The 20,816-nt window shown below is 45.5% G+C and overlaps 2 protein-coding genes across 4 annotated transcripts in view; both read right to left on the bottom strand.

Moving 5' to 3' along the window:
• Nucleotides 1–9,569: 9,569 nt before the first annotated feature.
• LOC134222140 (uncharacterized) lies at nt 9,570–11,702 on the bottom strand. Its single transcript, XM_062701284.1, has 4 exons — nt 11,058–11,702; nt 10,680–10,986; nt 10,148–10,608; nt 9,570–10,028 (listed from the first exon to the last, which is right to left on the bottom strand). The coding sequence occupies exons 1-4, from the start codon at nt 11,700–11,702 to the stop codon at nt 9,570–9,572; spliced, it is 1,872 nt and encodes a 623-aa protein (XP_062557268.1).
• Nucleotides 11,703–16,728: 5,026 nt separating this feature from the next.
• Nucleotides 16,729–20,816, bottom strand: part of LOC134219277 (TBC1 domain family member 4) — a 127,388-nt gene continuing 123,300 nt past the window's right edge. For all 3 annotated transcript variants that reach the window (XM_062697996.1, XM_062697999.1, XM_062698000.1), the window contains 3 exons: nt 20,168–20,763; nt 19,894–20,045; nt 16,729–19,827 (listed from right to left, as the gene is read on the bottom strand). In XM_062697996.1, the coding sequence (XP_062553980.1) occupies nt 18,514–19,827; nt 19,894–20,045; nt 20,168–20,763 (2,062 nt within the window). In that variant the 3' untranslated portion in view covers nt 16,729–18,513. The remainder of the gene's footprint in view (nt 19,828–19,893; nt 20,046–20,167; nt 20,764–20,816) is intronic.

Below are 20,816 nucleotides of genomic sequence, written 5' to 3'. Positions count from 1 at the left end.
TATTAACGATTTTTTTTCTTTACATCACCAACCCCAAAATATCGCTAAAGAGTGAAATCATAATGTACTGTGTAAAGTCTTTAGAAATTTTACCTTTAGTTTAGCATTACTAAAAGCTCGCTAAAAGGTATTCTCTAGGAATACTAACTCTACAATCAAATATGTAGTTGATAATTTGGCTCATTTACCTGTAAGATCGGAACCATTTCAGTGCTCGTTTGACGGTGTTTCAGGTCGGTACGCAGAAAGTTCGCGCTAACCGGTTTTATTCTGCTTTGTGCAAACGAAAAATAAATTCATTAGTGCGCGTTTGATCAAGTTGCTTCTCAATATGGAGATAGTTCCAACCAGGTTGCAGCCATCCGTGTTTGTGTTTAGATTATGCGTCGCTTCGATCGAAATAAGCGATATCCTCCACTGTGCCGAAGCCATCGATACGGTTTGTAAATATTTCGTTAAAATAATTTTGTAGTAAAAAACTGACACGGTCGCATCATCCAACGATACCTACCAACTAATAAATATTCCTGTGGTTTTTGTAAAGACGCAGAGCCATTGGTCTTCAAACAGCAAAAACCACCTACTAATATATCTTCCATTTCCCTAATTGACTACAAAGCCGTGGCCGGCGTCGTCATTGATCATTTGAAAGTTTGAGTCACTAAAGCTTGCACACTGAGATGTCTGAATAATCCATGTCAGTCACTAAATCACGTAGTAGCAATTATATATGTGTGTTGAGGTAGCCCAAATCAGTATGGAAAAAACATTTTTCAATTTTTTGATGGGCCGCCCAAAATTTCAGCCAAATCGGTCAACGTTTGGGCGGTGCTAAACTCGTTGGAAGTTTATAGCAAAAATGTAACATAAAAAACACTGATTTGCAGTTGGGGAAGATCCATTAATAACGTAACGCATAAATTGACCATTTTCAACTCCCCCTCTCCACTATGTCACACTTTTTGTAGGAAGACTCTAACATATTTGTATGGATTGTCACACTTCGAGCAACCCCTCTCCCCCTCTAAGGGTTACGTAATTTATAGCTCCCTTAGACGGCAAAATTTACGATGAAGAACTATGGTACTTATTTAGATCTTCAAGAATTTAATGCAGAATGTAATGCTGAAAACCGCGAAAAGATTAGTGTTTGCCCGGCAAAGCTATGAGCAGAGGGCAAACATCAAAAAATTTGAAAAAGTTTTTTTGAGCCACCTTAAGTTTGTAATCAGTCAAAGCTAGAAAGAAAGCTAGCTAAGTTAAGCTAAAGGGCGTGGGCGAAAATAAAATAAAAAATGCCTAGATAAAATCGAAAAATTCATCAAGATTTTCTATGAAAGTGCGATAATATTTTCCCAATAGCATTTCGAAATTCCCCTCATATTATTACATTTGGTCACAAAACTGGGGAGGAGACTGAAAAATCGGTTTTATGACAAATTGCGGAATGCCATTCCGCGGAATGGGAAATGTCTAGAAAAATCATTTTGCGAAATGACACGTTTTTGTCACTTCACTCGTACTTTGTATGTCCAGCTGTCGAGAGTTTTCACAGTGTTGTTCTGGAAAATTATGAGTTATTCTACTTCATAAAGCGAATCTTGACATGAGATGTCATATGCATTTTTTCAGGTGGAAACTATTAGATGTATGAACATTTACATTAAGTTACTCTATTGAGTTCTCCAAAGCCAGAATCACCAACACTTATGTCACTGTGTAGGATGTATAAAATAAAAGTGGGTGGTAATCCAGTTGCAGGGTTGCAGAAAAAAATATCACAAACACTTTGAGAGGAAAACAGTGGAATCAGGCACACTTTTACCCATTTGGAGAAGTCAATATATTAATTCTAGACAAACATTCGAAAAGGGCGTAATAGGCATAATTTATTCTACCCGGTATTGCGGATCTATTCAAAATTTTCCATTTTGTGGATTTCGCAAAGTTCTTTCGCAGCTATCAAAGTTCTACCGCAAGCCTGTAAATCTTCAATACACTGAAACAAAAACCTGGTATTTGGCATTGTCATCTTGGTTGTCATTCCAGCCAGCGTACCGCTTCCAAGATATTCGATCGGTCCGTGCAACGCCATAACATCGTCGACCAAAACCCCCGCAGTCGCCGAACGTGACAACGCCAGTTGAACACGCCTCGAAGCTCTTGCTTGAATCGAAAAGAGTCGTCGTCGTCCACAGCCAGCCAGTCCAGCCAGCGTACTGTTTCCAAGAACGTGACCTGCAGCCATCCAGCCAGTCGAAAACGGTTTGAAAAGCTCGCTCGGAGTGTAAAACATCGTCTTCGTCGCTCCGAAGCCAACCGACAAGCCTTAGTTCCGCTTCCAATGTCCCCGATCGGTCCGTGAGCGACCACCCCAGCGAACAGCATACCAAAATAGAACATCGAACAATGCAAGTACACTTATTATTGACGTATTCCACGCAGAATGACACACCGACCAAACTTGATTATTGTTGATTCGATTGAAACTTGTCACACATTTTCGGTATTGGAGAAAGACTATTCTAAGGGCCGATTTCTTCACCTCCGCTTAGGCCTTAAACCAGGTTTAAACGTATGGGTAAGCACCGCTTAAGAGTTAAGCGAAGGTGAAGAAATTGGCCCTAAACTAATTTAAAAAAAAATCGACCCTCGAGTAATTTATTAAGAGGTCATGTCAAGACAAAATTTTCAAAACGACTTATCTGCTTTTGTAAACAAAGATTCAAACGACGATTTGACGAATCTGATAGCTCTCCCACGCAAACCAACACCACCAATAGATAGGTGAAGGTTTCCGCTACCTGTTGATGGTGTTGGTTTGCGTGGGAGTGCTATCAGATTCGTCAAATCGTCGTTTCAATCTTTGTTTACAAAAGCAGATAAGTCGTTTTGAAAATTTTGTCTTGATGTGTTTTCGAGCAAATCAATTTAAAAAAAAATTGCACCTCCGAAACCGTCCATTGTACGAAAAAAACTGTCTGAGAACAAACTGTAGGGGACTTTATAGAGAAAATATAACACTACCAGTGTTACATAAAATATTTTACACTGAAAAAAATCGATATTCAAATAAAAAAAATGAAATGAAAAAAAATGAAATGACAAAATCGGGTCGAAAACATGATAAAATCGAGTCGAAAACATGATAAAATCGGGGGTAGACAAAATCGAGGAGTGACAAAATCGGGTCAACACTGTATTTATATTTTCACCAAATTTTTACCACAAAAACTTGACTTCAAAATACACATTTTAACAACATCAGGTCAATGAAGAAGTTAAAAATAAAGTTTTAGTGGAAGCTATTTTTTGCTCATTTTTGAAACATTGATTATTTACAAGAAAACATGTATTTGACGCCGAATTATGATTCCTTGGTCATCTTTGAACAAAAAAGCTGGTACATATTTTCTTCCTAAGTATGTATTACCGTTTTTGAGATATGATTGTGTTTTGCATTACGCGGCCGGTAGTAAAGTTAATCAGTTCAGTGCGAGTTGGCTCTTGTTTCGGACGGCAGAACGATCGCGCGATTTGCCGAAATTTTGTGTATTGGATTGCGCGGCCGGTAATAAAGTTAATTAATTCAGTGCGTGTTGGCTCTTGTTTCGGACGGCAGAACGATCACGCGATTTGCCGAAATTTTGTGTTCTGCATTACGCAGCCGGTAATAAAGTTAATTAGTTCAGTGCGAGTTGGCTCTTGTTTCGGACGGCAGAACAATCACGCGATTTGCCGAAATTTTGTGTTTTGCATTACGCGGCCGTCAGTGCCTGTTTCTCGTATTTCTGCTCAGTAAGCAGATAGTTCGCGCGGCCGAGTGAGTAAACAATTGGTGCGTGATCGGACGTGTTTCATGTAGAATTTAGAACATTCGTAAAATCCGAGTTTTTGGTTCTGATTTTAATGTTCGGTGAATAAGTGTGCGGTTGGACGTGTTTTGTATATAATGCGAAACATTTGTAAAATCCAGGCTACTTTGTCCTCCTTTGGACGGTTCGTAAGTAAATTGATGAATATATTTTAATATTTTTTCAGCATATACTGTTATTGACAAACGCTCTATATTGTCGAATAGAGCTCCCTATTATTCACCTTACCCACTAACACAAATTTTCCTTCCCGAGACATCTATGAAGGTAGTATGGGTGCCCTGCATCTTCACTAGTAGATGTTGAACTAACATTCCTTCCCTTCCTTCCGTGATTGTAAGGACGTGGCCAGGTATACGACTGCTACTGTATAGGAAAAGGTACTAATCCCAAGTACCAATTTGCGACAATATACAGTAGATTGCTCAATTGAGCATTGTATAGCCACCCACGATTTGTACAATCACATATGCTATGCTATGCTAAGTATTACCGTTTTTGAGATATTTCAAATTTTAATTTCGGAAACTGAAAAAAATGTGTTCCGGCCTTTTCAAAACTCATTCGCGATTCTCCATCACCAACACTAAGTTTCCCGATTCGTGTATAAAATTTCTAAAATTAATAATTGATGTTCAAGATGTTGTGCACACAAACAACTTCCTGTATGGTCTTAAAAACAGTATATTTTGACGCCACAATGCACGGTTCGAGGCCGCATCTCTCCATCCTCGGATACGCCCCACGCTCGCCAAGTCGTTTTGCACCTGGTCTGCCCATCTCGCTCGCTGCGCTCCACGCCGTCTCGTACCTGCCGGATCGGAAGTGAACACCATTTTTGCAGGGTTGCTGTCCGGCATTCTTGCAACATGTTCTGCCCATCGTACCCTTCCGGCTTTAGCTACCTTCTGGATGCAGGGTTCGCCGTAGAGTTGGGCGAGCTCATGGTTCATTCTTCGCCGCCACACACCGTCTTCTTGCACACCGCCAAAGATGGTCCTAAGCACCCGTCTCTCGAATACTCCGAGTGCTTGCAAGTCCTTCTCGAGCATTGTCCATGTTTCATGTCCGTAGAGGACAACCGGTCTTATTAGCGTCTTGTACATGACACATTTGGTGCGGTGACGAATCTTTTTCGACCGCAGTTTCTTCTGGAGCCCGTAGTAGGCCCGACTTCCACAGATGATGCGCCTTCGTTTTTCACGACTAACGTTGTTGTCAGCCGTTAGCAAGGATCCGAGGTAGACGAATTCCTCGACCACCTCGAAAGTATCCCCGTAAATCGTAACACTGCTTCCCAGGCGGGCCCTGTCGCGCTCGGTTCCGCCCACAAGCATGTACTTGTCTTTGACGCATTCACCACCAGTCCAACTTTTGTTGCTTCACGTTTCAGGCGGGTGTACAGTTCTGCCACCTTTGCAAATGTTCGGCCGATAATGTCCATGTCATCCGCGAAGCAAATAAATTGACTGGATCTGTTGAAAATAGTACCCCGGCTCTCCGCATGACACCTTCTAGCGCAATGTTGAACAACAGGCATGAAAGTCCATCACCTTGTCTTAGTCCCCGGCGCGATTCGAACGAACTGGAGTGTTCGCCCGAAATCTTCACACAGTTTTGCACACCATCCACCGTTGCTTTGATCAGTCTGGTAAGCTTCCCAGCAGGGCCGGATTAAGTGGGGGCTGGGGGGCCGTGGCCCTGGGCCCCCACAAATATTATGTACCAAAACCAACCTTTTTTGTACATTTTGGGGCCCCCACAAGCTGTCGGCCCCGGGGCCCCCTTCCGTCGAAATCCGGTCCTGCTTCCCAGGGAAGCTGTTCTCGTCCCTAATTTTCCATAGCTCTACGCGGTCTATACTGTCGTATGCCGCTTTTTTTTTTTTTATAGAGGGATGAAGGCAAATCTGCATACAGACACCTGAAATTATCACTCAGGGAGTGGGGTTGACGCGGTTGGCAGAAGGCCAGACCGCCGGACCCACTAAACCCACCCAAGCAACAGAAGGTTACTTGAGTTACCCTCTCTTCTAATGCACAATTCCCCCCGGGACTACCTTTCAGTATTACTTCTGTGGGGGAAAGCAGTACTAAAAGTACTCCTCCCAAAACAACACCTTTCACAGTGCCTCTCTTCGATGTTTTGTCATACGTCTGAGCCCTTTGGCTCCTTATTGGTGCCAGCAAGCACACAAAAGCGTGGGCCCTTAAGCCCTTTACTTTTTTTCCTTGTGCCATTCAGCAACGCATCTACTTTCCTTTTTATTTTAGAGCCATTTAGCTCTCAACGTGCTCGCAAGCTACTCAGATAGTCCCCGGCGGCGGATCTACCCTACTCCGACGGGGAGTCCCCGGCGGCGGAAGCTCCCCGATACCGACGACCCGCATTCGTGGATGGCTGTTACATTACCAACACTACACATTCACCTGGTATGCATGTTCATAGATCCGCTCAAGTCCTACGCACATTCTCACTTCAACGGGTGACCGGACGAGTGCCGAGGTCAGGCCAAAGATTCCGGGTGGAGATAGCTTCCGGTTCAGTGGTGCCCCGACGACCCGAAGCAGGTGCATTCACGCGGCACGATCTACTCAACTGGTCCCCGGCGGTGGACCTAGCCTACTCCGATTAACCGATTTCCCATGAATTGCGCCTTTCAGCTTCTTGCTTAACCGATGAGCCATTCAGCTCTCACCTTGGTCGCGGACTACTCGGATAGTCCCCGGCGGTGGATCAATCCTACTCCGACAGGGAGTTCCCCGACGTCGGAAGCTTCCCCGTAACCGACGACCCGTCTCAACGGGTGACCGGGCGAGTGCCGAGGTCAATCCAAAGATTCCGGGTGGAGATAACTTCCAGTTCAATGGTGCCCCGACGACCCGAAGCCGGTACATTCGCACGCCACGGTCTACTCAGCTGATCCCCGGCGGTGGACCTAGCCTACTCCGATAACCGAGTTTCATTTGCCTTGAGCCATTCAGCTCTCACCTTATTCATTGAGCCATTTAGCTCCCGCCTCGGTCGCGATAGCGAACGACTCGGATAGTCCCCGACGGCGGATCTAACCTACTCCGACGAGAAGTTCCCCGAAAGCGGGAGCTCCTCCGAACCCGGCCGTTTCGCCACGTTCTGCGGCTACGCGCTCGCCGCAAGCTGAATACAGTTGCGACGCTGTCGTTCCCATCCATTATCGACATATATATTCACGACTTCCACGACTCATGGTCCGCTATCCGTAACGGCTGCCTGCTGCTGCTCTATGCGCCAACTTCGTTGCAGGATGTCGGCTATCCTGGACGTCGCTCTTGCAACCGCTCTCCACTGTTCTGGGTTCTGGCACATTTTTATGACGATGTTATCGGTGTTGGTGTCCGTTCCGCATGCCCCCAACATCGCACTCCTCTCCGTTTCGAACCGAGGACATGTGAACAGGATGTGTTCAGCCGTTTCTGTCACGTCTGGGCATTGCGGACAGGTGGGAGAAGCCGCGTGACCAAACCTATGTAGGTATCACTTGAAGCATCCATGGCCTGTTAAGAACTGGGTCAAGCCAAAGTTTAGCTCCCCATGAGGTCTGCTTATCCATGCCGACACACTTGGGACTAAGCGATGGGTCCACCTTCCCTTAGCCGAGTTGTCCCACTCCCTCTGCTATTTGGCTACCGTTGCTGTCATGATATTCATTCGAGCGTTATCGATGCCCCTAAGGGCGTAGCACTCCTCGTCCTCCTCACCACCAGTTTGATAGGCATCATGCCCGCGAGTACACATGCCGCTTCGCGAGATACGGTGCGATATGCGCTGATGACTCTCAGGCACATTAGCCTATAAGTACTGTCCAGCTTTCGCACGTTGCAGTTTACACTCAACGCTTATCCCCAGGCTGGTCCTCTGTATCGTAGTATTGAAACCGCCACGCTTGCCAGCAACCTGCGCTTGCTGGAGCACACCCTAGAGCTGTTCGCCATCATCCTCGATAGTGCCGCTATCGCCGTCGACGCGCGCTTACAGGCATAGTCGACATGACACTTAAAGCTCAACTTATCATCGAGCATTACCCAATTGTTTCAGAAATCTCTTAGAAGTGATATCGCAGCCGCCGACTCTAATTGTCGCCTCCTGAACCGATTTCCGATTGTTAACGACTATCATCTCCGTTTTATGATGCGCCAACTGTAGCTTCTTGCTGCGCAACCATTCCTCCACTAGGCTGATCGAATAGGCTGCAGTCAATTCGACCTCTTCGACGGATTCTCCGTACACGGTCATGGTTACGTCATCGGCGAATCCCACTAACTTGACTCCTGGCGGGAGCTTCAACCGCAGCACGCCATCGTACATCACGTTCCACAGCAATGGACCCAAAATTGATCCCTGTGGGACACCTGCCGTGATGGGGGCGGTAGCCAAGCCTTCGTCTGTCTCGTAGATCAATAATCGATTCTGAAAGTAGCTTCCCAGAATCTTATACAGCCCTACCGGTACTCCCAGCCGAAGCAACGAGTTCGCGATCTCCATCCAGCACGCACTGTTGAATGCATTCCGCACGTCGAGTGTTATTACTGCGCAGTAACGTATACCGCGCCGCTTGCATTCGATGGCGACCTTTGCAGTGTCAACCACCGATTTAATGGCACCCAGAGTAGACCTTCCTCTCCGAAAGCCGAATTGCTCGCTCGATAATCCTCCTACCTCCTCGACGTACGGCGACAGTCTGTTCAGGATCAACTTCTCCAGTAGCTTCCCTACCGTGTCTATAAGACAGATTGGTCTGTACGCTGAGGGGTCTCCTGGTGGCTTGCCAGGTTTCGGTAACAGGACCAAACGCTGTCTCTTCCATATATCCGGGAATGTCCTCTCGTCCAGACACTTCTGCATGGCCAACCTAAACATGTTCGGGTTAGTCGTTATGGCTGCCTTCAATGCCATATTCGGGATCCCGTCCGGACCAGGTGCTTTACTCGGGTCGAGGGACTTTGCCACCGTCAATATCTCTTCTAGCGTCACCCTCTCCACCGCTTCATCATTTGCTACCCTCGCTGCTGGCGGCCAGTGGGTTGGGCCGTGGTGCGGGAATAGTGCCTCGATTATAGTCTTCAGCCTCGTTGGACATCGCTCGGGAGGAGCCAGTGCTCCTCTTGTTTTGGCCATCACCACCCGATAGGCGTGTCCCCATGGGTTCGAGTTGGCGCTCTGGCACAGTCTGTCGAATCAGGCTTTCTTGCTTTCTTTGATGGCCTTGTTTAGAGCCAGTCTCGCTGCTTTGAATTGCTCGATGCGTTCCTCCTTCACTTCCCGCTGAGCGTGTCCTTTGCGTTTTTCTTCTAGCCCGGAGACAGGCTGCTCGAAGGGCTGCAATTTCATCGCTCCACCAGTATACCTGTGGCCTGCAGTTCCGTGGTCGCACCTTCCTCGGCATGGTCGCGTCACAAGCTCGAGACAGGACCGCAACCAGTTCGTCGCCGCTTAAACTTCCCGTGTTTTCTTCCAGACCCATAGCTTCACTGAAGGTCCCACCATCGAAGTGGGCGACCTTCCACGACCGGGTTGTGGGAGTAGCTCTCCGGCTTTCTCTTCTTGCCTCGCTGCCTATCCTGTACCGGATAGCTAGATGGTCACTGTGGGTGTAACCGTCGTCGACCATCCACTGCATATCACCGACCAAACTTGGACTGCAGAACGTTGCGTCTATTATCGATTCCACCTGTTTCGCTGGAAGGTACTTTTGGAGCCTTCGTTGCACAGCACGACATCCAGCTTGGCGAAAGCCTCTAGCAGCGTTTGCCCTCTCCGGTTAGTAAAGCGACTTCCCCACTCTATCGCCCACGCATTGAAGTCTCCTGCAATTACTACTGGCTTGCTACCCACTAGGTCTGATGTTAGCCGATCGACCATCTCGGTGAATTGTTCTATCGGCCACCTTGGTGGGGCGTAGCAGCTGCAGTAGTACACTCCATTTATTTTCGCTATAACAGTACCCTCCGCTCTTGTGTTCAGCACTTCCTGGATCGGGTATCTTCCCGTCGTACAAATCGCCGCTGATTTGGATCTATCCGCTACCCAGTTCCCATTATCCGCGGGGATGCGGTACGGGTCCGACAAGATAGCGACGTCCGTTCTCGCTTCTACTACCGACTGCCACAGCAACTGCTGGGCGGCCGCACAATGGTTGAGGTTGAGCTGCGTTACTTGCACGGCTTCCTCGTATAACCACTCAACGGGCACGCAGGTCCACCCATAGCGTGGTTATGTTCCTGCTTCCTGCTCGCGCATAGCGTACACGATGGTGCTTTCTCGCACGTGTGCGCCTTATAGCCCTCTTCGCCGCATCGCCTACATAGGTTACTCCTATCCGGGCCTTTGTACACCAAAGATTTGTGTCCCGCTTCGAGGCAGTGGAAGCACTTGTCGACCACCGGTGGAAGGCAGAACCTGACTGGACATACTGACCAGCCAACTTTCAGCTTACCAACTTTGATCACCTTGTTAGCGTCGATGGCCGGTAACTTCACCGTGGCAATCTGCGTCCCCTGCGGTCCTCTTCGCAGACGGATGGACGCATTTGCTACCACCACTCCACCTTGGTCCTTGATGGCCGAGGCGATCTCTTCCGATGTCGTGACCTCGTCCAGCTGCTTGCATTGAGAGTCACTTCGTCGTGTAGCGCCCTCACTTCTACGCTCTCGCTTAGGACTTCCTCGATTGGCGCTCCATATGAGGTACCGCCCGCCTGTGAACCCTTCTTTAAGACAAGGATCATCTCGCCCGTTCTCGTCCGCCTTATGCTGCGAACCTCTTTACCAAGGTCCGCCAGTTCCTCAGCGCTGCGGATCACCTTGAGCCCATCGGCATACCGCTCTTTCTTTGTTTTAATGAGAAGTGCTTCACCCTTCTGTCTGGCTCTCGCCGGGCGCGTGATTGCCGCTTTCACCTTCGGTTTATTTACTACCGTTTGCCAGGGACCGTCCGACCGCAGGTTGTCTTGGTCGGGTTGGCTTCCCTCCTCCGGTGGCCGACTGGCTCGTTTCGTCCTCGCTTTCTTCTTACGCCGTTCTCCCATGTTTGCAACTTCCGTGGGCCCGCTCTTCTGATTTGCGCTCTCCGACGCCTTTTTGCGTTCTGTTTAAAGCGCTTAATGCCAGGCGAGTCCCTGGCTCGCTTATCTGTTCTCCTCTCTACCGCTCTGTCGCTGAGGGCAAAATCTAACGCCTCCTGTGCCATGGTTGTGGTACTATGGAAGGAGAAGGGAGCAGTCTGTGTACTCTTCTCCGCTTTACCACAGCCTTCCAGCCTGGCCGCAAGCACTTCCTGTTCTTGCTTGGCAGCAAGAACCAAATTGCGAAGCTTAAGCAATTTCAGCTTCAGCTCCCTCGACATATTGCCCCGTTCATTGGTGAAGTCGATAATGTCATCGAGTTGCACTATGACGACGGTCAAGCTCGGCAGGATGCCACTCGACCCTATCTCCACTGCATTGTGCTGCTGCTTATCGACTATTGGCGTATCGTTATCGCTCTCCACGACGACTACTTCGCTACTCGTGTCCTTCATCTCCATTTCTCTCGCACCCGATGCGTTGGGTGGAGATCTCTCCAAACCTCTCCTTACGAAGGGGTTCACTTCCGATGCTTGTTTGTTTAATTTAGCTTTATTCATGTTTGTTGGGTCCCCCTTAGGGCTGCCCTCGAACCCAACTGGAATAGTCGCCTTCTTGATCCCATGGTTATCTTTGCAGATGCAGTGAGGCCATGCGGGGGTTGACACCTCGGTGTTCAGAGCCGGATCGGCGTAAGCCAGGAAGGAATCAACTGGTCCTACTCCCATCTGGTTGGTTAAGCCAGACGGCTGGATTGGGACGGCGTGCCCCAAGGCCTGCCACGGTTTTACGGGACAGAAGGCAGCTGTGGCATTAGCCCACCCGCCATTTCAAGACGGTGTCACCCGGCTTTACTCAAGGAGTGGAATGACACAACTGTCAGCCCTAGATTCGTTGTATATCTCGATTTCCGCTCGTGTCCGTTGACGTTGCCGTTGTCGATGCCACTGGGTTGGGCTAGTGTGCTTTGAGCGGCGCACGGTCGCTTTGATAGGACCTGCTTACGGATACATGCAGCTTTTTGTAGAAGTTTAACAGAGCCCACTGTCAAACCCCACCACATCCTAGGCAGGTCCCCTAACTCGCAGTGGGGAGGGGTCGTCAAGCCCTTGGACATAGTCCCTGCTGCCCTTCGTATGCCGCCTTGAAATCAATGAACAGATGGTGCGTTGGGACCTGGTATTCACGGCATTTTTGAAGGATTTGCCGTACAGTAAAGATCTGGTCCGTTGTCGAGCGGCCGTCAACGAAGCCGGCTTGATAACTTCCCACGAACTCGTTCACTAATGGTGACAGACGACGGAAGATGATCTGGGATATCACTTTGTAGGCGGCATTAAGGATGGTGATCGCTCGAAAGTTCTCACACTCCAGTTTGTCGCCTTTCTTATAGATGGGGCATATATCCCCTTCCTTCCACTCCTTCGGTAGCTGTTCGGTTTCCCAGATTCTGACTATCAGTTTGTTCAGGCAAGTGGCCAGCTTTTCCGGGGCCATCTTGATGAGCTCAGCTCCGATACCATCCTTACCAGCTGCTTTATTGGTCTTTAGCTGTTGAATGGCATCCTTAACTTCCCTCAAGGTGGGGGCTGGTTGCCTTCCATCGTCCGCTGAACTGACGTAGTCATCTCCTCCGCTACCTTGACTTTCATTGCCTGTACTCTCAGCGCCATTCAGATGTTCCTCGTAGTGCTGCTTCCACCTTTCGATCACCACACGTTCATCCGTCAAGATGCTCCCATCCTTATCCCGGCACATTTCGGCTCGCGGCACGAAGCCTTTGCGGGATGCGTTGAGCTTCTGATAGAACTTGCGTGTATCTTGAGAACAGTACAGCTGTTCCATCTCCTCGCACTCCGCTTCTTCCAGGCGGCGTTTCTTCTTCTGAAAAAGGCGGTTCTGCCTCGAGATGCTGCGCGTATGCAGTGGCGACATCAGGTTGCTTCAGTCGCTCTAGGTCGTACCGCGGCGGTCGTCGGTACCGAACATTGTTGATGACGGATAGTTTTGGGCGCAGTTTAACCATCACCAGATAGTGGTCAGAGTCGATGTTAGCGCCACGATATGTCCTGACGTCGATAATGTCGGAGAAGTGCCGTCCATCAATCAGAACGTGGTCGATTTGTGATTCTGTCTGCAGTGGTGATCTCCAGGTGTACCGATACGGGAGGCTGTGTTGGAAGTAGGTGCTGCGAATGACCATATTCTTGGAGGCGGCAAAATCAATTAGTAGTAGGCCGTTTTCGTTCGTCAGCCGGTGAGCGCTGAACTTTCCAATAGTTGGTCTAAACTCCTCCTCTTGGCCAACCTGAGCGTTCAAATCTCCTATGATGATTTTGACGTCGTGGCTTGGGCAGCTGTCGTACTCACGTTCTAGCTGCGCGTAGAATGCGTCTTTATCATCATCAGTGCTTCCGGAGTGTGGGCTATGGACGTTGATTATGCTGAAGTTGAAGAACCGGCCTTTGATCCTCAGGCTGCACATTCTTTCATTGATCGGCCACCACCCGATCACGCGCCTTTGCATATCGCCCATCACTATGAAAGCTGTTCCCAGCTCTGGTAGATGGTATGATTACCTCTAAACGTTCGCACCATTGATCCCTTCCAACAAACCTCCTGCAGCGCTACGATGCCGAATCCACGGTCCTTGAGCACATCGGCGAGTATGCGTGTGCTCCCGATGAAGTTGAGAGATTTGCAGTTCCACGAACCGAGTATCCAATCGCTAGTCCCTTTTCGTCGCAGTGGTCTTCGCCGATGGTTCCGGTCCGTACTCTCTTGTTGATTGTTCGTTGCTTGAGTTTTTTTTTTGGCTGGTTTGCAGGGCCTGACACCAAACCCCCTAAATTTTCGGAGGACCATTCCTCCTTATTTCCGGTGGACCATGGTGCACAGTTTCACTTAGAGTCCCTCGCTGGCACTCGGACGATGATCAGCCGCCCCTAACATGGAGAACAGACGCTGTTGTGAGCCGATCCTGACATGGAGAACAGACGCTCAATAAGATTTACACCTCCGGAGAGGAGCAAAGCCCCCCTTCCCTGTCAGCATACGACCATAGTTCCCACTTTCCCTAAGGTTGCTCGTATCCCGGCCAGCACCGCGGGGAGGGATAGGAGTTGCTGGGTAAGAGGCTAAGGACCGCGAGATGGGGTCTATTTTATTCCTTCAGGTACGCGAAGTACCAATGGTACGCTTTACCCAGCATTTGCCGTGCCAGTAACAATGATAAGACCCTTAATTTGTCGTCTCTCGAACATTCTGGTTCGGCGAACTTTTCTTGAAGCTGCGATATCATCGAATCGAAATCTGCAGCCTTGCGCTTCAATTGGTCGAGATCTTCTGAAGAAACATCCTAGATAAAGTTCGGGATTCCGTACTTTTGTGATTATTAAAAACTCGTCTGTGTGTTGACTGAAATCTTATCCGGAAAGATCGAAGTGTGCCGCGTTTACGAGTGGACGCGATTTTTTTTCAATCGCTGCAATTTCTGTCATTTCGTTTTGGCCGGAAAAGTGGAAAATATCTGGATTTGAGAGGAGTAGATGATTGTGATGGCGAACAGCTGTATTACGTAACGTTACGCGTTACGTTTTGAATCGTCTTTTACTAATGGAGAGGAAACTGAAGTGCTATGGTACTATGATGCACCTTCTGGGAGTAAACTAGACTAAGATTCCGACGAGGAACGGAAAAATTGCAACAAAACCAACGGCAGTCTTACGATAACGTCGTCGTCGTTTTGATCTGCAGCGCCGCTTGGTCTAGCAACTATACGATTGGTAAGGAGTAAGTAGACTGTTCGTAATCTTGATACAGTCGCGGAGGTAAGCAAGCTCATACTTATTTTATCGAATTTATACTTGAGGGATCATGGCGGGGTTTCGGCCACTGTTTTACTTTTTTTACCGAATTTTATTCAAATTAGAAAGTTTCGATTCAATGTACTACGCCCTCCAATGGGTTTTAAGTTTCAAAGTGGTGCTGTTGTGTTTTTTTCAAATACACAATCGAGTTTCGAATTTTTCTTACGTAAAAAGTGTAACTTCCTCCACTGCCGCGATTCATATAAGAGTCCCATGTCAATTTTTGACGATTTGCCATTTAAATCTTTAAGAAAAACTGATAAAATAATAGGCTTGCTATTTATTCGCATAACAGTCACATTCCATATATTAATACACTTTTGCACAGAAAATAAATATAATTATGGTTCTTTAAAAGTTCCATACCATTGTATACAGATAAAGAATATAATGCCAATTTTTTAGATAGATTGCATTTTTCATCAATTCATTAGAATTTTATGCCGATTCTCCATGTAAAACGGGTTTGAAAAATTCAGCGGCATATTACACAACTTGAAGAAAACTGACATAGGACGGCACTTGTTTCTAGAGCATTACACAAGTGATGTGGTTTAATAATTATTTCGATCAAAAACAGGACTCAAAAATCGAGACTTAAAATAATTTGAATTAATTGAAAGATTGGGTAGTTTAGATTTGATAGGCGGGATTTTAGCTCGATCTAGCCACTGGGGGTAGATTTTAATCTCAAAAATTAAACATTTTGAGTGGGTATACATTTTTGATGTTGCTTTTGATTTCGAGAATTTATTTAAAGCTATAAAATTATTGAAAAAATTCTCAATGTTGCATCTTTGCACGCCAAGCTAAACTTGATTTGCGAATTTTTATATTTGCTTTTGCTGCCCAAATGCAGATAAGCAACTAAAATATTTATTTATTTATTTTTGCAAAAAATGTTACATAATCGTTTATATATGATTTTAAATTACTGATACACTACAATATTCATTCACTTGTACAGAGCGTTATACAGGATGATGAAATTTTACTCCAAAGAGTGGAATAATATCGATATGCTCGATGTAAACGCATTGGAATTGTTCCTGAATAGAACCAATTTAATTTTAGCAGCGACAGCAGCTAAAACATTAACAGGCAAAGGCACTTCCACAGCTACAAAACTGACGAGCAGCTTCGCAGCCGCCGAACCATCCGCACTAGAGCATTGAGGCCACAATTTCGATGGGAGCAAAGTAGGATCAAGTGAGATCAAACACGAAGCCCATAAAACATGTTCAAAGGAAGTTTTTTGGATGGAGGAGTAACTAACCGGTGAGCACGTTCCAATTATTTACTTTTTACTTTTTTCGTCGCAATGGCTTTATAAAAACCTAAAAATTCATTTGAAAAAGTACCACTAAATACGTACAGGGCATCGTTTGCTTCTATTGCTGCGGATATTGTGGGAGTCCCAGGTATTCGGTTCACGCTTTAGTTAGCAACGGTGGCTCTTCTCGACCTTCTATTCCCTGAATAGTTAGTACGAATAAGGGCGTCCTTGTGAAGTTTTGCTGTACCTGTTATGAACGTCTAGTACATCCCATTACCCACACTTTTTGAAGGAACCTTTCTTGCTTCAGAAGTGAATCCTTTTTGCAGTACTAGTCTTCGTAACAAAAAGGGCACCATTGCGGAGCATGAGATCTGATCAAATTATTCGTAGTACTATTTGACCAACACCCCCAGCTGGGTGAGGGATAGAAGATGACAAACACACACACACATTAAAAACTCGTCTGTGTGTTTTTTCGACTCGAACTGATCTGGCCACAGTTGATCATATTTTACTAACTATAATTTACATTGATTGACTAGGATGCGTGTAAGGTTTTATGGATTATTTCGGAGAGTTTTAGAGAATATCTAAATAAAAAAATAATTACATTGCTGATTATATGGATGCAGGGTTCACAGTTTTATTTCATATTAATATCAGTAGTACATATTTATTCGTATGTCTATATAATTCGGATATAATATTCCTTCTTTTCTTTAAATACTCATATATGTATATTGGGATTCACGTTACACTAAATAAAGTACACACCGCGTTTTCAATCTAACCGATTTGTATACCGTTCAACAAAATTCAATTGAATATCAATTTTCCTAAGCTACCTTTACATTGATTTATATACTCAAACCATATCAGTAAAACCAAAACGTAAAATCATAAATTATACAAAAAGTAACAACTAATTAACAAAAATAAAAGAATCAAAATAGCCTACCTTTATCGCTAAAAAACAACTGAATGATAAGCTCGAAATAAGACACCTTCGTAAACATTCTTCTTCCATCCGCCTGATGTACCTGATAAATCCAGATCTGGGGGCAGCTTTGGAGCTTCATTATAAAATAAGTTACTCTCCCTTGCCTTCAATTTAGCTTGGTGTGTCTGTGTGTTACATATTTCTGTTTATAAGTAGTTATTTTAATTAGAGGTTTGTTAGATACAGCTATAATTGCTGGTGCTAGTGATGCACATTGTTACACATTGATGTTTTTTTATTTTATTTTATTTTGTTATTTACAAATAAGAAGCTATTGGGGTATGTGCTAGCATCCTAGTTTATATTAAGTAAATGTGTCGCAGGCAAGCTTGATTTGGCGTCAGATTTTATCAAAATTGAACGTTGTTTTAGAATTTGCTGCCAAATTGGGTACACAGATATCACTTTTTAAATATTCATTTGTGGTAATTGGTTCAAACTTGCTACATCCTGGGTTCATTGTTGTGGTCACTGCACACATGGTTTTCTACACTGTAAATATGATTGACAACATTGCGGAAGCAAATCGGGCTGTTTACTAATTTGTACCTTCATATATGTATGTCTGGTATCGAGAAGCTGCATTCATTGGAATTACTGCCCAAAGCGTTCATACTGAAAGGGTTCCTAAACACTTACTACTAGTACCACATATCACGGTTTGCCCAAGCATGCAAGAATCAGTTGAAATTTATCAGCCATTTTTGTGGATCTGGAAAACATTTGTTGAAATGTTTCTATCGATTGGGCTTGAAGTGCGTTCAGCGTTTTTTATACAATCGATACACACTGTTCGGTAATACAACAGAATTGCCTTTGTTATCTGAATCACTCATTGTTCAAGCTTTCAAAATGGCTAGTTAAGAGGAGTTTAATCAACAAATGGAAAACAGGTAGATAAATCAACAAATTTTAGTTTAGAACACAGTAGGACTAAATGTTTGCTACATTCATTTCCAAGGTTGTGCATTCAAATTTATTATGGAAAGTTATGCGAATTGATTCGTCGCTTCCATTTCAAGATTCCTATATTTGGTAATCTGATTTATTGAATCTTCCATTTGATTTACACCGTCGATTCGAATAAAGAAAGTTCAACATCGAAAATTCTCACGTCACTACTCGTAGACCAATTTATCAAAGGATATCCTTATCTATTTATCATGTAGCGTATGGGAGATTCAGTGCGGAATTAATGTCACAACTTGGACAAACCATCTGTTGGATATGAAGGTAATGGATCCTATATTAACTTAAATTCTTGAATACCAAAGGCAATCATTTCGTTTCATTTTCATCGAACAGTGCGTAACCGTGTGTCGATATTATGTTTGCCCTGCAATAATGCTGACGTATTCTAGCGTGACAGTTTAGCGATCGATAGCTGGTTGTTAGCTTCGATTGTTACCACCAATGACGACAGGCCCGCCTTCGCCGATGTCGCTTACAATCGACGAAACCGAATTTTGTCTGGATTGCACACGTGGTTTGATAGATTTGAGCTGAGTCGTTCCATTGAATTGTACGTTGACGTCACCGCTGAGGGGATGGATATCAATTGACGGAACCAACGGTTTGTACTCCGCTACCATGGGTGTCGTCGAGGGGGCATGCAACTGGGGACTGATAGGAGTCGCGATACCACTATCATCGCTAATGCTGTTATGTTTCGATCCTACAGCGTGTTCTGGACTATTGCATTCTTCTAGCTTATTCAGGCGAAGACCTGCTTTTTGCAGGCGAATTTGCTCGAACGAGTTTTGAAAAAAGGGCTTCTTTTTTGTTGGTGTACCCCCAGCACTGTCCTGCTCATTTCCTTCTTCGAGGACGTTTAAGGCTAGCCCCAAATTGCTGTTGAATGATATAGATTTGCCAATTTTTCGATCTAGGAAAATTGGGGATCGTTTCTTTTGTTGAATCAACTGTTGGTGTTGTATATCTTGAACCTGTTGCATTATACGACATATTTCCGAAGGGAGCACATAATCCGGTCTACTGTCGATGGATTGTTCCACGAATTTTACTAAAATCTGCACCGTATTTTCTAAAGTCTGAACTTGCGTCTGGAGAGTTTGAATTTGATGTTGGTGCGCTTGACGTGTTTTGTCCAGCTGTGTTAAGCTTGATTGAGCAAACTGCAGTTGTGTTTCAAGCTGATGATTTTCCTCCTTAACTCGATTGAAGTTCTCCCGGTGATGATTCTGTGATGTCATTTCTTCCTTCAGGACATTATATTCGACTTGGTATTCGATCAGCTGCCGAGAGAAATCGGACTTGAACACATTCCGAAAAACCTTCTCCATTACATCCGAATCGATTTTCGGCACAATGGTTTTAAGATAGTTCATTATATCTTCGAAGTTATCTCTTTGCAATAATTGTTCTTTGTGAACATCTAGTAAGGCTATCGCGCATCGGAATATAACGTCAAATGACTCCAGGAAGAGGAGATCGAAGACACGCGCTACGAACCCAAGTGGAAAGTGCGAGCTAAAAACAGTCAAAATCCATGGTGCGGCGTAAAGTGTAGGGGAGATGTCGTGCTGATCGAACCATTCGTATAGCTCCGGGATGTGGTCCTTTAATAGCCTAGACAGTTGGTAGAGTTGCAGTTGGAATTGTTTCATATCTGGTAGATACTTGGCGCGCATTTGTCGTTTGAACATGAGATGTTTGAGCAAGTTGAATGCGTCTGATTCCTCGAGCTATTGGTAAGATATGAGATCGTTCGATTATACCTGTTGGCATTTGTTTTCTAAAATTTAACTTACGTGTAATAAAAGCACTGCACAGATGAATCCCAATCCTTGACAATATCCCAGCTCTGGATCAAGAATTGAATACGCTTTCAGTAAATTAAATAGAGATAGTTGCCCTACTCCTAGAGCGTCCTTGTAATACTTATGGTCTGGAAAAGTTCGACCTGAAAGAAGAAACAGCTTAATGTAAAGATTGCGACGATACCAATTTTTTGTGATGGCTTTGAAATCCAGACAAACCGATAATTTCAAAAAAAAAAAAATATAACTTGACAAAAAATCTTACCTAGATCGATGAAAATAGCGTGCTGATGCTCGGTCAAGCTCTTCAGCAGCGTTTGATATGGAGTATGGTAGTTGGGGAAATTGGACACATCCACCGGTGCCGTGTTGAACGAATGCTGATTCGCTAGAAACATCCAAACTTCGCCCCGTTTCGACCTCGGCACACCGTTCTTGATCGCTTGATAGAGCACTTTTGGATCCTTTCGTGTTCGCACAGCTTCGCTTGATTGAGCCGTCAGAAAGTTGTCCCAAATGTCGGCGGCTTGTCTATCGCACTTGGAAATCTCGTCGTATTCCAACTTGATGCGCTTGATCTCGTTGGACTTGATAGCGTTTTGCCGCGCTTGCAATCTAGCGTTCTCTTTGTCCATTCGGTTGAGGATTATGGTCTGTTTGATTGCTACCTGCCATAATTCGCGCAGCTCCCCACGAGTTCGTTTTCTGTTGCAGACCTGCGGAGCTCGCAACGGAGACATGTACTCATCGCCAGCCACCCTCATATCCTTCGATGGAGTAACAACACGGTGTAGCATTGCCTGTCTCCACGATCCAGTGTGGTTGGAGTTCTCCCGTGGACTGTTTCCCACCTTTATGAATCTGTAATACAAATATTTGTTATTGAATCGACAATATGTAAATGTATATAGGAA

The sequence above is a fragment of the Armigeres subalbatus genome, chromosome 3 (assembly GCF_024139115.2).
Source record: "Armigeres subalbatus isolate Guangzhou_Male chromosome 3, GZ_Asu_2, whole genome shotgun sequence".
Taxonomy (NCBI): Eukaryota; Metazoa; Arthropoda; class Insecta; order Diptera; family Culicidae; genus Armigeres; species Armigeres subalbatus.
The sequence above is the reverse complement of the archived record's forward strand: the minus strand, read 5'-3'. Positions and strand labels throughout refer to the sequence as shown.

Bases quoted from the DNA above. Each gene is read 5' to 3' on its own strand.
- LOC134222140 (XM_062701284.1), bottom strand. From the start codon at position 11,702: ATGGGAGTAGGACCAGTTGATTCCTTCCTGGCTTACGCCGATCCGGCT. The intron at 10,987-11,057 runs GTAGAGAGGAGA...GAACGCAAAAAG, and splicing joins TTGCCCTCAGCGACAGAGCG to GCGTCGGAGAGCGCAAATCA. The intron at 10,609-10,679 runs GTAAAGAGGTTC...AAGGGTTCACAG, and splicing joins TGAGGAACTGGCGGACCTTG to GCGGGCGGTACCTCATATGG.